The sequence below is a fragment of the Pithys albifrons genome, chromosome 9 (genome assembly GCF_047495875.1).
Source record: "Pithys albifrons albifrons isolate INPA30051 chromosome 9, PitAlb_v1, whole genome shotgun sequence".
Classification (NCBI taxonomy): Eukaryota; Metazoa; Chordata; class Aves; order Passeriformes; family Thamnophilidae; genus Pithys; species Pithys albifrons.
The window spans coordinates 33,435,773-33,452,164 of NC_092466.1; the positions used below are offsets into that span (position 1 = coordinate 33,435,773).

The 16,392-nt window shown below is 44.3% G+C and overlaps 1 protein-coding gene across 4 annotated transcripts in view; it reads left to right on the plus strand.

Moving 5' to 3' along the window:
- TET1 (tet methylcytosine dioxygenase 1) overlaps window positions 1-16,392 on the plus strand; it is a 73,190-nt gene that overhangs the window by 30,730 nt on the left and 26,068 nt on the right. For all 4 annotated transcript variants that reach the window (XR_011698551.1, XM_071563936.1, XM_071563935.1 and 1 more), the window contains 3 exons: window positions 1,275-3,801; window positions 4,682-4,772; window positions 5,383-5,476. Coding sequence is in view for 3 of the 4 variants with exons in the window: in XM_071563936.1 (XP_071420037.1) it covers window positions 1,275-3,801; window positions 4,682-4,772; window positions 5,383-5,476 (2,712 nt within the window). In the remaining variant the exon portion in view is untranslated. The remainder of the gene's footprint in view (window positions 1-1,274; window positions 3,802-4,681; window positions 4,773-5,382; window positions 5,477-16,392) is intronic.

Sequence of the window (16,392 nt, forward strand, 5' to 3'; positions counted from 1 at the left end):
TAATTAGCCAGTTGTGTGGGGTTAATTAGCCAGCTGTCTGCTGAGACTGCTTTGAGAAGCAGTCCTGGTTTTTTGTAAGTAGGGCTTAAGGCTGCAAATGATTTAAAGAACTCTTAGATCTTACAATCAGATTAAGTACCACCACTGTCTATTGTGATTTAAAATTATTTTCTAAAAGGAAATTTAATATAAATAGAAATAAAATTTGGTCAGTGTAACAAAAATTGGATTCCTGCCTTTATTGCTGTTTCTGCCTTATATATATATATTTATTTTTTACTTTGCATAGCTCATTATTTCATGTCCACAATACTGTCTTGAGGCCCACAGACATATTCCTTCCAGGACACAATATTCTGACTCTAGCTGGATTTTGACACTGCTTCAACCATGAGTTGCACAGTATCAGTGAGGAGAAAGAACTTATTTAATGAAATGTTCCTGTTTGGTGTTTACTAAAGTACAGCTGAGGATAGCTTATACATGAGGCTGTTTGAAACTGGAGATGTCCATCTAAGTACAGAAGCTGAGTACACTTTAAAGACTGACCTCCAGGTGAGCTGCTGTGAACTGCTGAGATTATTACTCTCAATCAGAATCACAGACTATTCTGAGTTGGAAGGGACCCACAAGGATCATCAAGTCCAACTCTTAAGTCAATGGCCCACACAGGGGATTGAACCCATGACCTTGGCATTATTACAGCCAAGTTTTAACCAACTGAGCTGATCTCAGATATTGTTCATTTCAGCTCAGGGGTTGTAATTTTTTAAGGACCTGAAGCAATAATGGCTGGTTTGCAGGCTTAGCTATAATGTCCAGCCAAGTGGTGTATTGATTTAGCCAGTTTATTGGTCTAGCCAAATAAATACAATTATACCAAATTTCTGCTCAACTTTGTGGTACAAGCCTTTAGATTTCAGTCCTGCTTTTAACTCAAGGAAAGCTTTCACTGCTTATTCAAATTCATTAAAAATTGAATCCTTACATCTGGCTCTAAATGCTGATGTTCTTTATCTGTCCATTAATTTCTTTAGTTTCCCACCACCACCACATGTACACACTTTCTTCCTCTGCCCCTCAAAAAAGTAGCTATAAATATGGATGGGGTCTTTAGCCTTCAGGGGTTTTTATGGCTTCCTGTTTGTTTTTTCCCAGTGTCTGTGCCTGTGCTTCCTTAGGATATTCTTGTAGGGTTTAATTGCTGTAAATCTTATGCTTGTCATTAATGTTTTTGAACCGCCATTACAACAACTTTTTTTTATTATTTATAGGCAAATTTAGAAAACAAACCAGTAAATGGCCGCAGACCAGAACTCATGGAATGCAGTATATGTGGTCATGGTGAAAAATACAGGGTGAAAACAAACCAAGCAGTGCCCATTGAAAATGTGCAGTGCAAGGAGAAGGAAAGAATGACTGGCCTGGAGGCAGAGAAGTGGGCACATAACGAGAAGCCATCTTTTGGTGTCCATGTGAACGGCGACATCCACGGAGCTGTGCCGGGCACCCAACACTTGAAACACGCTGGAGACTGTGGCAGAGCAGCCTCTCCCAGTCACTCAGCTGAGCCAAAAAAATCCTTTGCACAGACCACCAGAAATGGCATCAAACCCCTGCATTATTCACCACCAGAAGCAGCTGCTTCACTGGGAAAAGTATCCACAGAGGAAAGGACAGGTTTGACAAGCAACTCCCACCTGCAGTGGACAAAAGGTACCAATGTGAGTAACACAGTAAACACTCTGATGACTGGCCTGGGCTGTGTTCACCCACAAACCCAAGGGAATGTTTTAATGAAAGAGGAGCACTGCATGTGCAGCATCTCTGAGGGTTTCGATGAGTCAGTTTTCCAGACAGGTTCCATCTCGGGTCTGCAGGAAAGCTTCTGTTGTCCTGCCCTGCCTGAAGGGGACCTGCAGGCAGGGAAGGATGGCTTTAAAGCACCTACTGTGGAGACACCACTGGAGAGTTCTACACTCCAGCCAACTTTCCTGTCCCTGATTAAAACCAGAAATTTAACTGTGGAGCAGGTTGTTGCTATTGAAGCTTTAACACGGTTATCTGAAGGCCCTTTAGAAACAACTTCACCAGCGAAAACTGCAAGTACTGATTGTACAGGAGAAACAACTTCCAACTCGCTCCATAGTTTTAAAAGGGATATCTCATCCTCCTTCACGTCTTCTGGGCTGAGAGAGATCAAAGACACTTACTTACAGAGTGAGCAGCAGCTCCTGGCTCACTGTGCTCACTCACAGGAGCAGCCCCCTAATGAGGCAGTGTTATACAATGGCCAAAGCCCAGCCTCTGAATTGCATGATAAACCTGCCAGTCTGGCTGGGGAGGTGTATAAATCACAGCTATCCTCAGGAGATACTGAAACTTCACCTGACTTAACATCTAATGCAACGTCACTTCCAGGATGTACTACCAAGGAAAATTACACTCATGATCCTGTTGCCCTTGAACAGTATTGTAATGCTTCACATAATGTCCAGCACACAGAGAACAGCTTGGAAACTCTTGGCCAGTCAGAGCAAAAGCCAGCCTGCAATGATTTGAACTTGAAAGCTGGTTCTTTGATTAAAGAAGGGGGAATTCACAGCCAGGATGAAGAGGATGTAGCTGCACAACTAACTCAACTTGCAGCACTGATTGAATCAAACCAGGCAAATCCAGAGCAGAAGAACGACATAAAGACATCACTGATTAACCTCATATCACATGAGAGGCAGCCAAAATATAACCGAGATGTGTTGCAGAAAAAAGAATCTGTATTTTTTAGGCATAATTATAGTTCCTTACTGTTAAAGCAAAAACAAACAGCAAATAAGAAAGGAGGTGCTGTGCCATGGAAACCAAGACCCAAAAAGAAGCCTCCAGAAGCACGCTATCAACAAAATAATCAGAACCAGCTAGAGCTGCTGTCATGCCAGCATAGCGAGTTGCAGGACATTTGGATATCATCAAAACTGCACAAGCTTGGTCAAACCATGCCCCAGGACTCCAGGATAGCTCAGCCAGAAAAAAAATCTCCAAGAACCAAAGTACAGAGAGCACTGAGTCAAAATACTTCAGCGTCACAGGAAAAAACTAGATTATTTCTCCCACAAACACAGATAAAATTCCACAGATGTTTACCTGAGGCACCACAAGAGAAAAAAAAAGACAGGTTGGCTGGCTGTGAAGTGGTGAATGAGCAAATGAAAACTGCAGGCTCTGGAGACCCGCTGGGCACTGACCCCGTGAAAGCTGAAGTTGTTGCACGTGGCCAACATGGTGACCTGTCCTCCCGAAATCCTCTGGCTGTTCCACAGCTGAAAGCAGCAGCCTTGGTGAACAGGCCAGCTGAAAACCCCCAGATGTTTACAGAAAAATGCAATTCTCAGGTACAGCAAACAGCAACTGGCAGTCAGGAGCATCCTTTGCCTCCGACCCTGAATCAGTCCCAGCCGAGAGCTAACGAGAGGCGCAGTGCAAACGAAGCCTGTGTTCAGCAGGGCAGACAGGCAGACCCGAAGGCACAGGTGCTGCCTGTTGCCCATGGAAGGGCCCAGGTACCAGGCTGTGCTGAAGCTCTCAGGAAGGTGGAGTGTGTGGGCGAGGTGACCGTCCTGACGCCATCCAGTTTGGGTGCTGAGCACGCACAGAGCGCGGGCGACTCAGGGTGTTCCCCAGCGAAAAACACACTCAGCAGTTTCCTTGAATCACCCATGAAGTTCCTCGATACCCCTACAAAAAATTTAATAGATACACCTACAAAAAAAGGACAGTCTGAATTGCCAACTTGTGACTGTGTTGGTAAGTGTTTTAGTAACTTTTGGCTGTACTTTCAGATGGAGATGTGCTTGTGTTGTTTCCTTTAATGTGAGAAGTCCTACGTGACACCTGTTGCAAAACAATCAGTGCTTCACCATTAGAAAATGGGGAAATTATTTTTCCCTTTTCTGTAACTTTTTCTTGGTGTTCTTTGGGCCTGCAAAGCTCAGCAGAATTGAGTGTTTTTGGTCTTACACCCAGCAGGTTTAAATCTCCCACTTAAATTTAAACCCAAGAGGAAAAGGAGTTCTGTTTGCTGTCCCACCATTGCTGACTTGTGCTTTATGTGTATTTATCTGCAGTATGTCAGGTGCACAGATGGAAAGAAAGTCGTATTTAACAACAATTGTACACAGGCAGATTGTTACATCTTTGCTTTCCTGCTCTGAGTCAGCTGAGTGCTAGTTAAGAGGCCTGGATTGGTTTCTCTTCTGTAGTACATGACTATCAGTTAACGTGGTTTGGGTTTTTTTTACCTCCTTCAATTATCCTTTGTCTAAAATGAATTAATAACATTTTCCTACCAAAAAGGATATTTGGAATCTTAGTCAGTCAATACGTGCCAGCTCCTGTAATGGAAATTTGTAAAGAATGCAAAATATTGCTATTATTAGGGTTGCTTTATTGTTAATTACTTTATTAGGTTTACTTATTGTTTAAAAAGAAAGGCAGATTAATAGGAGGAGGAATACAGAAATTTTTTTCTGGGGAGAAAAGCCTGTCCTACTCCATTCATTACATTTCAGGGTCAGATTTTATGTACTGTAATTCATTTAGAATGTGTCTGTAAACTGTTTTTAAGTTTACTTTTAATGCAGTAAATAAATTTTCTATCTGCCAACTTGGTTTTCTCCTCTTACAGAGCAAATTATAGAGAAGGATGAAGGCCCCTATTACACACACCTCGGGACAGGACCAAGTGTTGCTGCTGTGAGAGAAATCATGGAGAACAGGTGAGGAAAACTCAGGTTTTAATGCCCACAGGGGTTTTGACTGTCTGAACAGACAACAGGTAGAGCTCTCAGAATCAAAGGGCTGTGTTTAGCCTTGTTTTTCTAAGCTTTTTGCAGCACTCACAGTTAAAGTGTTTTGCTCAGATGTACATGGGGTGAGCATAAGTATCTCAGTCCCAAACTCGTGTGTCCTTTCTTGGCCCTTGCATCTTCAGAGTTGCAGTCCAAGTGCAGTGTGCTCTGAGGTGTCAGTAGGAAGGACAGGTGGCAAAAATAGGTTTTCAGCTGTCCAACATGCAGAGAAGCTGTGGCAAACTGGAAAGAAAAAGTCACATTAGTGACTAAGTGCTCTAGGATTTACATGCAGGTAACGTCTTCTTGCCCACATACATTTCTTTGGTGGCAGAAGTTTGTTACTAGGAGAGAGGTGTCAAAAACCACTCTTGCAAGTAAGATTTTAACTTAAAACTGTTTTTTTGAATTCATAAATATTTTGTTCTGTTCTCAGTAAAGTAATAATAAATCGGTTACTCTAATTTTATTGAAAATGTTTCCTGTTTTGAAATGGTCTCCAGCAGTTTGTTTTACTCATGAACTCTTTTAAATGCAGGTATGGAGCAAAAGGAAGTGCTGTAAGAATAGAGGTAGTGGTTTATACAGGAAAGGAAGGAAAGAGCTCTCAGGGGTGTCCAATTGCCAAGTGGGTAAGTTTTTGTTAAATCAAAACTTTTAAATATCAACTGATGTGCAGTCCTTGAGCTCAAATATAATCTGATCTTCAGTAAAGATCTGGTTCTTTAACTGATTGCAAAGTCTGCTGGAATGATGAAACTAAGGAAAGCAATTTTATTACCTTTGCTGTAATTTAAGGTGTGGTGCTGTGTGTTATATGAATGTGAGAGAGGGGGGCTTGGAGCCAGCAGAGATGGCCAAGGGAAAGAACACTCTTACAGTGTGTGAAAGTTGGAGTGTCTTGGGAAATAAGTGACTGGGAATTGTGAAAGAGAATAGTTGCTTGGGAGAGTTGGGAAACTATCCAGTGACATTTTTTAAAACCCTTCTTACTTTGAATACCTGAAGAAAAGAGTGTGATGGATGAGGAATCTCAGTCTTGTACACCAAGGAGTTCATTACTCACTGAGATACTGAACTGTGTGAACATGTAGATGTTAGGATAGTTTTCATCAAAGCTGTGTCTTGCATTGCTTCGTAGGAGCCAGGAAATGAGGTAACAGACTCAGGTTCCAGGAGGGAGTTTGGAAAGAATTGATCCTCCTTAATCTTTGCTGAAACCACTGAGGGAGGCAAAAAGTAGACTGGAAATCTTGTAAACTGAGTTTTGGAAAATAATACAGACTTGGTTGTTAAAAGAAAAAAAATGTCTTGCTGTATTTAGGAATTCAGACTTGATTGAAAAAACTGTGATGGTGACTGTGCAGTTGGTGGGGTGGTGTCTGTAACTGCGTGACAAAAACAAGGTTCTTGCATATTGTACGTGAGTGAATTTGCATGTTAAAGGTTTACTGCTGACATTTGGAACAGTCAAAATGTGTTTGTCATGCTCAATACATAAACTGTTTTTTCAGAAGGGAATCACATGTGCTTGTGCTTCAGATAATATTTAATAACAAATCCAGTATCCAAGAAAAAATCATAAAAGTACTTTCATAAACAACTGACCCAAAAAGAATGGAAAGATTGTTCTCAGTGTTTCAGCTAAATCAAACAGTATTAACCGAGAGCAGGAGTTAAAATCTTACCTTAGAAACAGTTGTGAGCAGTTGGAGTGAAAGGAAGTAAAAGGAAGAAGGTATTTAAAACTAGGTTTTAACCTTGATCTTTTTTGCCAGTATCAACACACTGTCCTTGATATGACAGAAATGACATTTATTGTACCTGTGCATGGCTGTAGGTGTGGCAGTCAGAGCACTGGGGGGCCTGCAGAACAGGCTGCTTTGGCTCTGGGGACCTGCTTCCCAGTTCAGAGTCTCACATCTCTGTTAGTTAGATGTTTGTGAGAATAACATTAATGTTGATTTGACTGAAGTTCTGGGGAGCAGTGTCTGTGTGGAGTTCACCCCTGAGGAGGATGAATGCTTTTCCAAGTCTGCTGTTACTGTGGGACTGTTCAGCACAAGGGAGGGAAGGAAATCATTGGGACCTCCTCCCTGGAGCTGTTTCATCCTGTATGAAATCCACATTTTGAGTTGATACTCTTAATGTCTTGCATTAACTTGTCACTGGCAATGCTGATTTTAATCCTTTCACAGAGCATATCTGGGTTTTGGTGAAGACCAAAGAAACCTGATGGTAAGATTGGCTTGCAAGGGTGTGGAAAATGTTTACTGTGTCTCTGGTGCCTGCAGCCACAAGGCTCCAGCAGCTGCACAGACTGTCCCTTGCTCCTCTGCAGTGTCCTCTGGGACACTCCTCTGCTTGGCAGAGGGACACCCACTGCCCTCAGGGCTCCGAGGGACTCGCTGCTGGGAGCAGTCTGATGGAGCTCTGCTGAGGCAAACAGAACACAGAACTGAGTGTGTCTGTTCATTATTTCTAGATTATTTTCTCTTATTGGTTCTTTAGAATCATTCTAAGGTGAAAGGAGGCTTTCTAAAATAGCTATTCCATACCTTCTTCTGTTAGTGACTGCATTCCATAATACTGGTTCTCTCCGAAGTTGTTTTTGCTGAAGTGACTCCAAACACGCACCTGGTGTGTTAAACATTGACTGAGACACTCCTTTCCCTTAAAGGACATTCTCTTCCGTAGACTTCAGGTTACCATGAACTTGCAGTATCTTTTCTCTTTCACTCTTCTTTTGATAATCATCTGTATTTTTTTTAATGTATTGTGTTTTGGGATGACACTTCATTCCTCTGGATATGAACAAGAATCCTTCTGTTGGTTAAACCCTTTGAGCAAATAGTGTCTAGGGTTTGAAACCCTGTGCCTGTTGTCTGTGTAGGTGTCAGACTGACACCCACATCAGCTGGGAAGATGAGCTTGTGATTGTTTTCACTGCACAAGGCAGCAAGGAGATTACTTGACTGTGGGTTTCTTTACCATGAAATTGTGTTGTCTCATTTTTATGTCAAAATACAATTAATAGAGTTTAGCCCCAGATTTCAAATGTGAGGATATCTGTGTAGGTGATAACTGTGTCATCAGAAAATAACTTGCCATTCTGGGCCATATGCTGGGGTAAATGTACTCTTTGTTTTCTGTTTGCATTGCTTTTTCTTTGTTGCTTTGTCCAAGGCATCACACTGTTTGAGAATATGTTGAAGAAGAAAAGCTTTGAAGTACTGAGATGACTGGCCTGTCACTTTGGCAGCCTGTTCACATAATGAAAAGTTTCCTGTCCCTGGGCAGCCCCTACAACCAGCCAGTGATGAGTGCCTGGACTGGGTGGTCCCACTGCCCCATCAGTGCTTTGAATCACAGAATCATAGAATGGTTTGGGTTGGAAAAGACCTCCGAGATCATCAAGTCCAACCCTTGGGCCAACTCCAGTCCCTTTACCAGATCATGGCACTCAGTGCCACGGCCAATCTTAGCTTAAAAACCTCCAGGGATGGGGAATCCACCCCCTCTCTGGGCAGCCCATTCCAATGCCTGAGCACTCTCTCTGCAAAGAAGTTTTTTCTGCTCTCCAACTTCAATTTCCCCTGGCAGAGCTTGAGCCCATCGTGCCCCCTGGTCCTATTGCTGAGCGCCTGACAGCCCTTGGCTGGCTCCAGGTGTGCTGTGCTCTGGGGGTTTCTGCTCTGGGGGTGGGTTGGTTACCTCAGTGCACATCAGAGGGGTGAGCAGTTGTTAGTTGTTGGTGAGTGGCTCATGCAGTCCCCTCTGCAGCACTGCAGTCAGACAGACACCTGTCACTGACCTCGGAGTGGGCCAGGCTTTGGGGCTGAATGTTTGCTGGATTAAATCCATTTCCTGTGGGTTCCTTCTGGTTTCAGGTCATGTTGACCAGGATCACCTGAGCTATTACTGTTATCTCCTGTCTTCATTCAGAGTTGCAATGTACCTTGTAAGGCTCCAGCTGTGGGAGAAGCTGAGGTAAGAAATGGCAGAAGGGGCAGGTGAGGCCGAGGCTCCCTTTGCTGACCAGTAGCACGGGGTGTGAGCACAGGGCACTCTTGGGTTACAGCAACTCACAGCTTTGTGTTTCCAGAGCTGCAGGCAGGGCTTTTGTTTGGCTGCCTTTTGGAAATGTTGTCATCTTTATTCCTCCTTTTCCTTCCTCTTCTCCTCTGCTGGGATTTCAAGTGCTGGTGTAGTGATTTCAGCCCTGTGCTCTGTTCCCAAGAATTCCTTGCAGTTGTTTTTGCTTTTTCACTATTGCAGAGCAGTGGTTTGGCATTTTCATAGTGCCTTCTATCCTTGTGCCAGATTCTCATTCCTGCATGGTAATGCCCAACTCAGAGTGCACCTCTGTCTAAAAACAGAACTGTGTTCACCATGAGCATCAACTACACACACATACAGTGAATTTTATCTGCCATTTCCCTGCCCATTCAGTAGTATGAACCCTCCTTCATGGTTGGGGGTTTTGTTCACTATTGTCCTCTAATTACTTTTGTCAGGGCTTTAATTCAGAAAAAAATCCTGAACTGTGCCCCATGAGGAAGGTTTCTGACATGGGAATCTTCCCCAACTCCTTGTTTGTGAACACCTTGAGCCTCATCCTCTCTGAGGCTGTTTCTTTCTTTCTTTCTTTCTTGGGGTTTTTTGATTTTATTTTTTTTACACTTGAATGATCTGTTGACCTTGTAGATTCTGCTAGTCTGCTGGTAGCCCTAATTTTTTTGAAAATAGTCTTATGGGGCTTTTATGCTTTTTGCAAGTAGTTTCTTAATAAGAACTTTCACTTGCGTACTCTTTGGGTTTGGTTTTTTTTAATTTATAGCTTGACAGATCTTTATTTTCTTGATGTTTTCCATTCTTTGTAGGCTATATAAATCCAAAAACAGAGGTAGAGTAAGATGGATACAAAACCTCATTACAGATACTTTTAAAATATAGCTAAACTTGAAATTACAGTCCTGTACAGACACAAACCTGGTATTAGCCACTGAAATTGTTTTTAAAGTAACTCTTAGATAGCCCACTGTTCCAATCAAGATTTTCTAGATCATTGAACTGATGGGAATTTGTAGGTAAACTCCAGAAACTGCAAATTGTGAAATGTTGAGTCAGCCTTAATAACAATAAATTGTTCTACAGATGATGTTTTCAGTTTACTAGTTTGGTTTGAGAAAGGCATGGAAACTGGGACTTGAGAAGCTGAGAAGTCACTCCACTCTGGCTCTGTCCATCTCAGTTATTGCTGGTGTGAGGAGAGTGTGATTTATTGAAGAGCATCAGCTGGTGGTGCTTTTGCTCTGAGTCCTGCGTGGCAGTGACGTGGTTGGAATGCTCTGGTGTGGCCCTGTGAGTGAGGGGACAGTGGAACAGAAGGGGGCAATTCTGGCATTAGAGTAGAAAAGGACATTAAAGTCAGTTCTGCTGGGCTGGCTGTATCCTGGATTCAGGGGTAAGTAGGATGTGCAGTTCCATTCTGCTTTAAACTGTACCTCATGCTTTTATTTCATTTATTGAACTGTCTTTATGGTTAAATCCTGTTCTCCTCAGGAGAAGTCTGGAAGGAAATTAATTTTGGTGGGGGTTTTGTTCACCTTTGGGCAATGTTGTATTGGAGCATCCCCCTCTTGCCTCAGTGTTGTACATGTTATGTCAGTGTGTGCAGCTGTGCAGGCACTGCTTGCACTGTTTGCTAAGGACAGAGTTAGAGGAGCTTGTTTGGGACAAAAATGTTTGGGACATCATCCAAAGTACAGCCATTCTTTGGGATTCAAAATTATTAGAAACATTGACATGGTTTAGGAAGTAAATTATATTAAAATGGTTTTAGTCAACATGAAGGATAACTAAAATATTTTAATAGAGTAAAAATTAAAGAGAAAACTGTGTCAAAATGAACAAAGTCAAGTATTATGAAAGAGCAGCCATTGGAGTTGCTGTTACCCCTGATTCAAGCAGTGTGATCCCTGTCAGCCCCAGGGCAGCTCCCCACGGCCTGCAGGGTGACAGAGGGACTGGAGAGGGAGGGCTCTGCCAGCTGAGCTCTGTCCTCACCTGTGCAGTGACTGCAGGGGAGTCCCTGCCCTGGGGGTGCTGCACTCTGCTCACCTGTGACCAGGGTGCTGCACTCCAGGGATGCTCCTGTGAAAATGGCTGAGGAACTCAGGGTGCTGGACTGACAGTAGCTGCTGGGAGCCAGCTCTCTTGGTGTAGTCTGCTAGCACTGAGAATTTAGCAAAGTGCAGCTTATTTCCTTTTTAATATCTCTTAGACATGCTGAGAATAAAAGGATATAACGTTTTCCAGTGGGAAAAGTGTTTACTGTGTGAGTCAGGAAAGGGAGGGTGGAGTCACTCCGAGCCAAGGCAGAGCATTTCTCCTGCTGTGTCCCAGCATCACCTGCCACAGCAGCAGCAGGTGTGACCAGCACCTGGCACTGGGGTGGGTTATCAGGCAATTGCAGCTCAGCAGAGACTCATCCTGTGGAGGAGGGAGGGCTGCATACATGAACTCTGTACAGAGGCAAACCTGCAGGGTAGAAAACTTGAAACCACAGTGTCCTAAAGGAGTCTCCTATTTCAGGAAATTACAGGGAACACTTGGATATGTTCTCACTTTCAAATCAACTACTGATATCCTGCAAAGGAGACGTGGTTATTTTACTGAGGAAATTCAGAATGGGCTGGAGGGAATACTGCAGTAGAACATCTTGGAGGGGAGAAAAACCTAAAAGGACCTCTTTGTTGGTTCTGCTGGGTTTTTTTAATCCAGTAATTTATAGCAGTGCTTTTAACTCACAGTTAAAATTTTGTGCTCTTTTCTAGTGGTATCTGGTTTATATCACGTTAAAGTTAACACAGCTCTTCCTGGTGATTGTAATTGGAAAGTTAATTCCTCATTCTTGTGGTAATTCAGCATCTGGTCCACTGAGGTTCTGCAGTTGGAGCTACTCACACTTGGTGTACGTGCTAATTTAGACAGACTGGCTTATGGATGAGGACATTGTTATTCACAGTGGGCTTATCCTTGTTCTAGAGCTCTTGCCAAGGAAGTAGAACTTGAGCATTTGAACAGTTGGAGAAGGTTTTATTGATAGTGTAGCTTTGCTGGTTGTTCATTGCAAAGCATTCAGAAGTGGTTTGAAAGAAGTGGGAGATGCTGAGGTGCCAAAGTGCTGACAACACAAAGTTGTTCAGGACAATGAAGAGGAGGGGCAGACATCATGAATTCTGATCCAGAACAGATGGCCGCTAAAAATTATAGATAAAACTCACTTGGTAAATATGAAGTCACACAAAAAGCTGTGTGGAAGTTTCATGTACTCGGTGGTGGACATTGGGTTGTTACTGCTTGAGATAATGGTTTGTTAGACAGCACTTCAGTGTTCAGTTGTGATGGAAACAGCAAAAGAACCTGGTGAGAATTACTGGGGAGGAGCAAAGCAAACATGGAGCGTGGTTGTGCCTTGGTGAGCGCCCACTGCCCCCAGGCTGGGGTCCTGGCAGAGTCTGGTGCCCCTGCTGGGGGAAAGCACAGCAGAACCAAAGGACAGGTCAGCCTGGCAGGGAGGGAAGGGAGGGAGCAGGGCTCTGGGAAGCCTCCAGTGGCACGGAGAGCTGTGTCACCCAGGCTCATCCTGGATCAAAACTAGAGGCCCCTGGCAGGGAATGAGCTCAGCACCAAGGAAAGGTCATGCTTTTTCTTTCACATAGTCTGTAATGATGCTTTCCTGGGAATGTAGTGGGTGGCAAAGTGCTGCCTAGAGCTAGAGGTGAGTGGAGAAATGCACAAAAGGCAAGTTCTTGGGAAGCAGGGGGGGAGCTGCCCCCTGGCTGGAATGTACCTGACTTTGCTGAGAAGCATCTCTGCATCCCAGTGCCTCTCTTGCTGCACATCCAGAGGCAGCTGCTGTGAGTCGTTCTCAGGGTCAGGATAAGGCTGGGTTGTGCTCTTCTGACCTCATCCTGCTCATGTATTCTTCAATTTTTAGCATCCCTTTCTGTCCCTTTCCTATCCTTTTATGCAAGGGTGTGAAAAATTTTAACTTTTCCTCTTGTGTATCCCATAAAGTGTTGCTAAATTGCTGGAGCAAATTCTGCCACATATGGCACCTCTTCAGTAAACCTGTCATAGCTTCTGGCTTGTGCTTTCTGGTACAAAAGTTGGGTAAGCTTAACCCTTGTGCCTTGTGGAAACAGGGTAGCTGTGCCACGTTTCCACAAGAGCTGCTGGTTGTGTTTGTGTCTGGGCTGGCTGGCTGTGGCTCACCTTGAGGCTTGCTCATGCTCTCACTTGGGAATGCCTGGGCTAGCTGAGAACATGAATTACTGGAGTTGCTGCCTTCCTTTGGGTGTCCACATGAGCAAGGACATCTGGATAGCCACAGGAATGCTGAGCATGGTACTGGGGGGGCACAGCTGCAGCCCCAGAGGGATGGGCAACACTGGGGGTTGAGAGGGGTCCAAATAACTGAGTGTCCTTCCCCAGTCAGCCACCTCCAAGGGTGGTGCTGTGTGTCCAGGTACGTGTGTGCATAAGGAAGCTCTTTGGAAGGAGCTGGGTCCTGTTTGGGTGTTCCTTTTGCCCTGAACAAGGCTGTGATGGCACACAGGGGAGGGAGTGGCAGGAGGTCACTTCCTGCCAGTGGTTGTGACTGCAGAGCGGGGCTGCTGGGCATTCCTGGAGCATTGCAGGGGAGTTTGGTAGGTCTTGTTGCTTTCCTGAAGTGCAGCTGAAACAGATTATTCATTGTTAATGTGGGAGTCTTGATGATCTAGTGCTTACTGAAATGAGTTCAGGGGTGATCTGGCCCTACATACCTGCCAAAACCTGACCGTGGCAATACAGAATCATTTAGGCTGGAAAAGATCTCTAAGGTTGAGTCAAACCATTAACCCAGCCCTGCCAAAGCCACCACCAAACCATGGCCCTAAACACCACAAGTACAGTCTTTCAAATCCCTTCAGGGATGGGGACTCCACCACTGCAGCTGTGCCAGCGCTGGACAGTCGGTTCTGTGAAGGGATTTTTCCTGATATCCAGTCTAAACCTTCTTTGGGGCAGCTTGAGGCTGTTTCCTCTCATCCTCTTGCTTGTTGCATTGAAGTGTTACATAATGCTTCACAAACCTGAACAAGTCTGGTTTGTTGATTATGTTATTTTTCTGTGTGAGTCACTCAGAAGTCATGGTAAGTTTGTGTGGAAAAGTAATTGCAGGGGAAAACTTATTTTCGCATTCTAAAACCCAAGCTTTAAAATTCCTCTGCTTAACAAATCTTTACTTTCTCATTCCTTGTAAATTCATTAGGGACCAAAATTTAACAAACTGCAGTATTAAATGATTTACTGTATCACTGTTGTTAACTACATCACAGAAATCATGAGTAATACCCAAAAGCTTTGGACACGAGGTCTGCCAGCTGATTTGTGGGTTGTTCCCAGTCTGGGGAAACACTCTGGAGTTCAGCTGTCCTGCTCCAAAGTGCTTTGCTGTACCCTGAGCGTGGCATTGCTGTGGGTTTATTATATTGCACAAAAGAGGCTCAGTTCATCACCACTCTGAGACTGCTGGGGTAGCCTGGGACGGCGTCCTCAGTTCCTCTGGGAAGCACAGTGGCTCCAGCTCTGGCTGCCCTGGCACTGCACGAGCTGGGATGGTTCAGTACCAGGTGAGAGGAGGGCCTGATCTCTGGGAACAGAAGGGCAGGAGCTCTGAGGAGTGTTTGATGTGACCTGACCCAGAGGCACTAAAGTCAGACAGCCAATAAATCCATGATCTGCCTCTGTGGCCCAGAAGGTGATGGATTGTAAAATGGCTTTAGGTCCAATAAGAGTATTGCATTCTCTCCTTTGACCATAATGAGGCAAATTCCAGCTACACTTCACTCCAGGAAAGTGTGGTCTTCGTTTGAAGGAAACTATGAATTTCCATTGCATTCATTTGTCATTTTTCCTGGTCTGTGTTTCCAGTTTAGAGCTACATGACAACTTCAAAAGGGCAACCTGACATTGTACAGTACCAGACTGTGTTATTGGAGTTAGTGTAGAAATAAGAGAAAAAGAGTAAAAGCATCACTTAACAATGAGTAACAAAATTAAGTTGTTCTGTCTAGAAGGAACTGTGCTGCCTCAGGAATGTAAAACTCACTCTGACATGGAAAACATGTATTGTGTATCAGCCATAACAGATTTGCTGCAAACCACACTTCAGTGTTAATGAGTTGGATTACTTTTCTTTCTTTGTAAAATGTACTGAACTGTTGATCAGTCACAACCAAGGCTCCTTTTGAGGAATGGTGTATTGGAGCCACTTAATCATTTTCAGGTTAAGCCTAAGGCTGATTGTAAGGCAGCATGATTAACTCTAGAAGGCTGATGCTTTCTCTCTTGACACAGCTGAACTTCGGGCTTGCTTCTTCCTGCACAGGTGCCCTCTCCAACTGTTCAGCTGTTTTAAGCCTTTTCATTTGCAGGTGAATTGTGGCTGGTCCCTGCTTTTCATGAGTTGAAATGATTTAGATATTCAGAGGTGGTCAGGGCAGGGGTCACATGTGAGTGACAGCTGCACATCTGGCAGCACAGCAGCTTTGACATCAGCCCAGCAGGGAATCTGCCTGAACACTTGGAGGTTTGGAGGTATTCCAGGAGTAAGTGAGCTGTTGCCTTCCTGCTGTTCAGGTCTGTGACTAGGGCTGTTCTCTGTGGAAGCTCTGCTGATGGAGAGGGTGCTGGGGGAAGGCCAGGGTGACCCACTGCTTGCCCAGGGCCAGTACTGGGGTGGAGCTGCAGAGGAATCTGCAGTGCAGGGGCTGCTGCTCACAGAGCAGGGGCTGGGCAGGTCGCCAGCCTACGTGTGACAGCTGAGGAGGAGGATGGAGCCTTTGCTGCGTGAGGGGTTTGGAGCTTCCCACTGGAGTGTGGATGCCTTTGCTGGAGGCCTTGTACAGGCTATGCTGGCTAAAACGTGCTGGAATAATGAATAAATGTATTTTCAAAGACCATGTTCTAGTATTTCTTGGCTCTAATGCACTTTTGGTGTTCCTAAATGCAACTCTTCCAGATTGTGGCAAACCCCTAAGTATGTGGGAGTAGGACTGTAGTTCTTTGACAATTCCCCCCGTGTTTATTCAGGGGTGTGCTGTACTGTTCCATACTGGTTAGTCTCAATGTTTGAGGGAGAAGGTTGACCAAGATTGCTTTGTACATCATACAGCTCAGTAACAGCTTCACCACTCTAAGAGCTTTAATGTAGGTGGTCTAAGGGTACGTTGTGAAAAATCCCATTGCTTCCTTCAGTAAGAACAAAATCCATTTTCCTTGCTTTCTTACTTTTCTTTGCAAGGTGGGACCCATCCTAAGTACTGATGTGTAACACTGGTGGCTGTCCTGACTCACAGCCACGTGTGCTTTTGGGGTGTGCTTTCATGTACGTGCCCTTGGGGGTTTGGCACTGTGTTTTCTGCCTTATTTTCAAGGTAGCTGTTGGGTTCTCAGTGAATCTGTTGTCTCAGGATTATTGTTTCCTTCTAGAGGT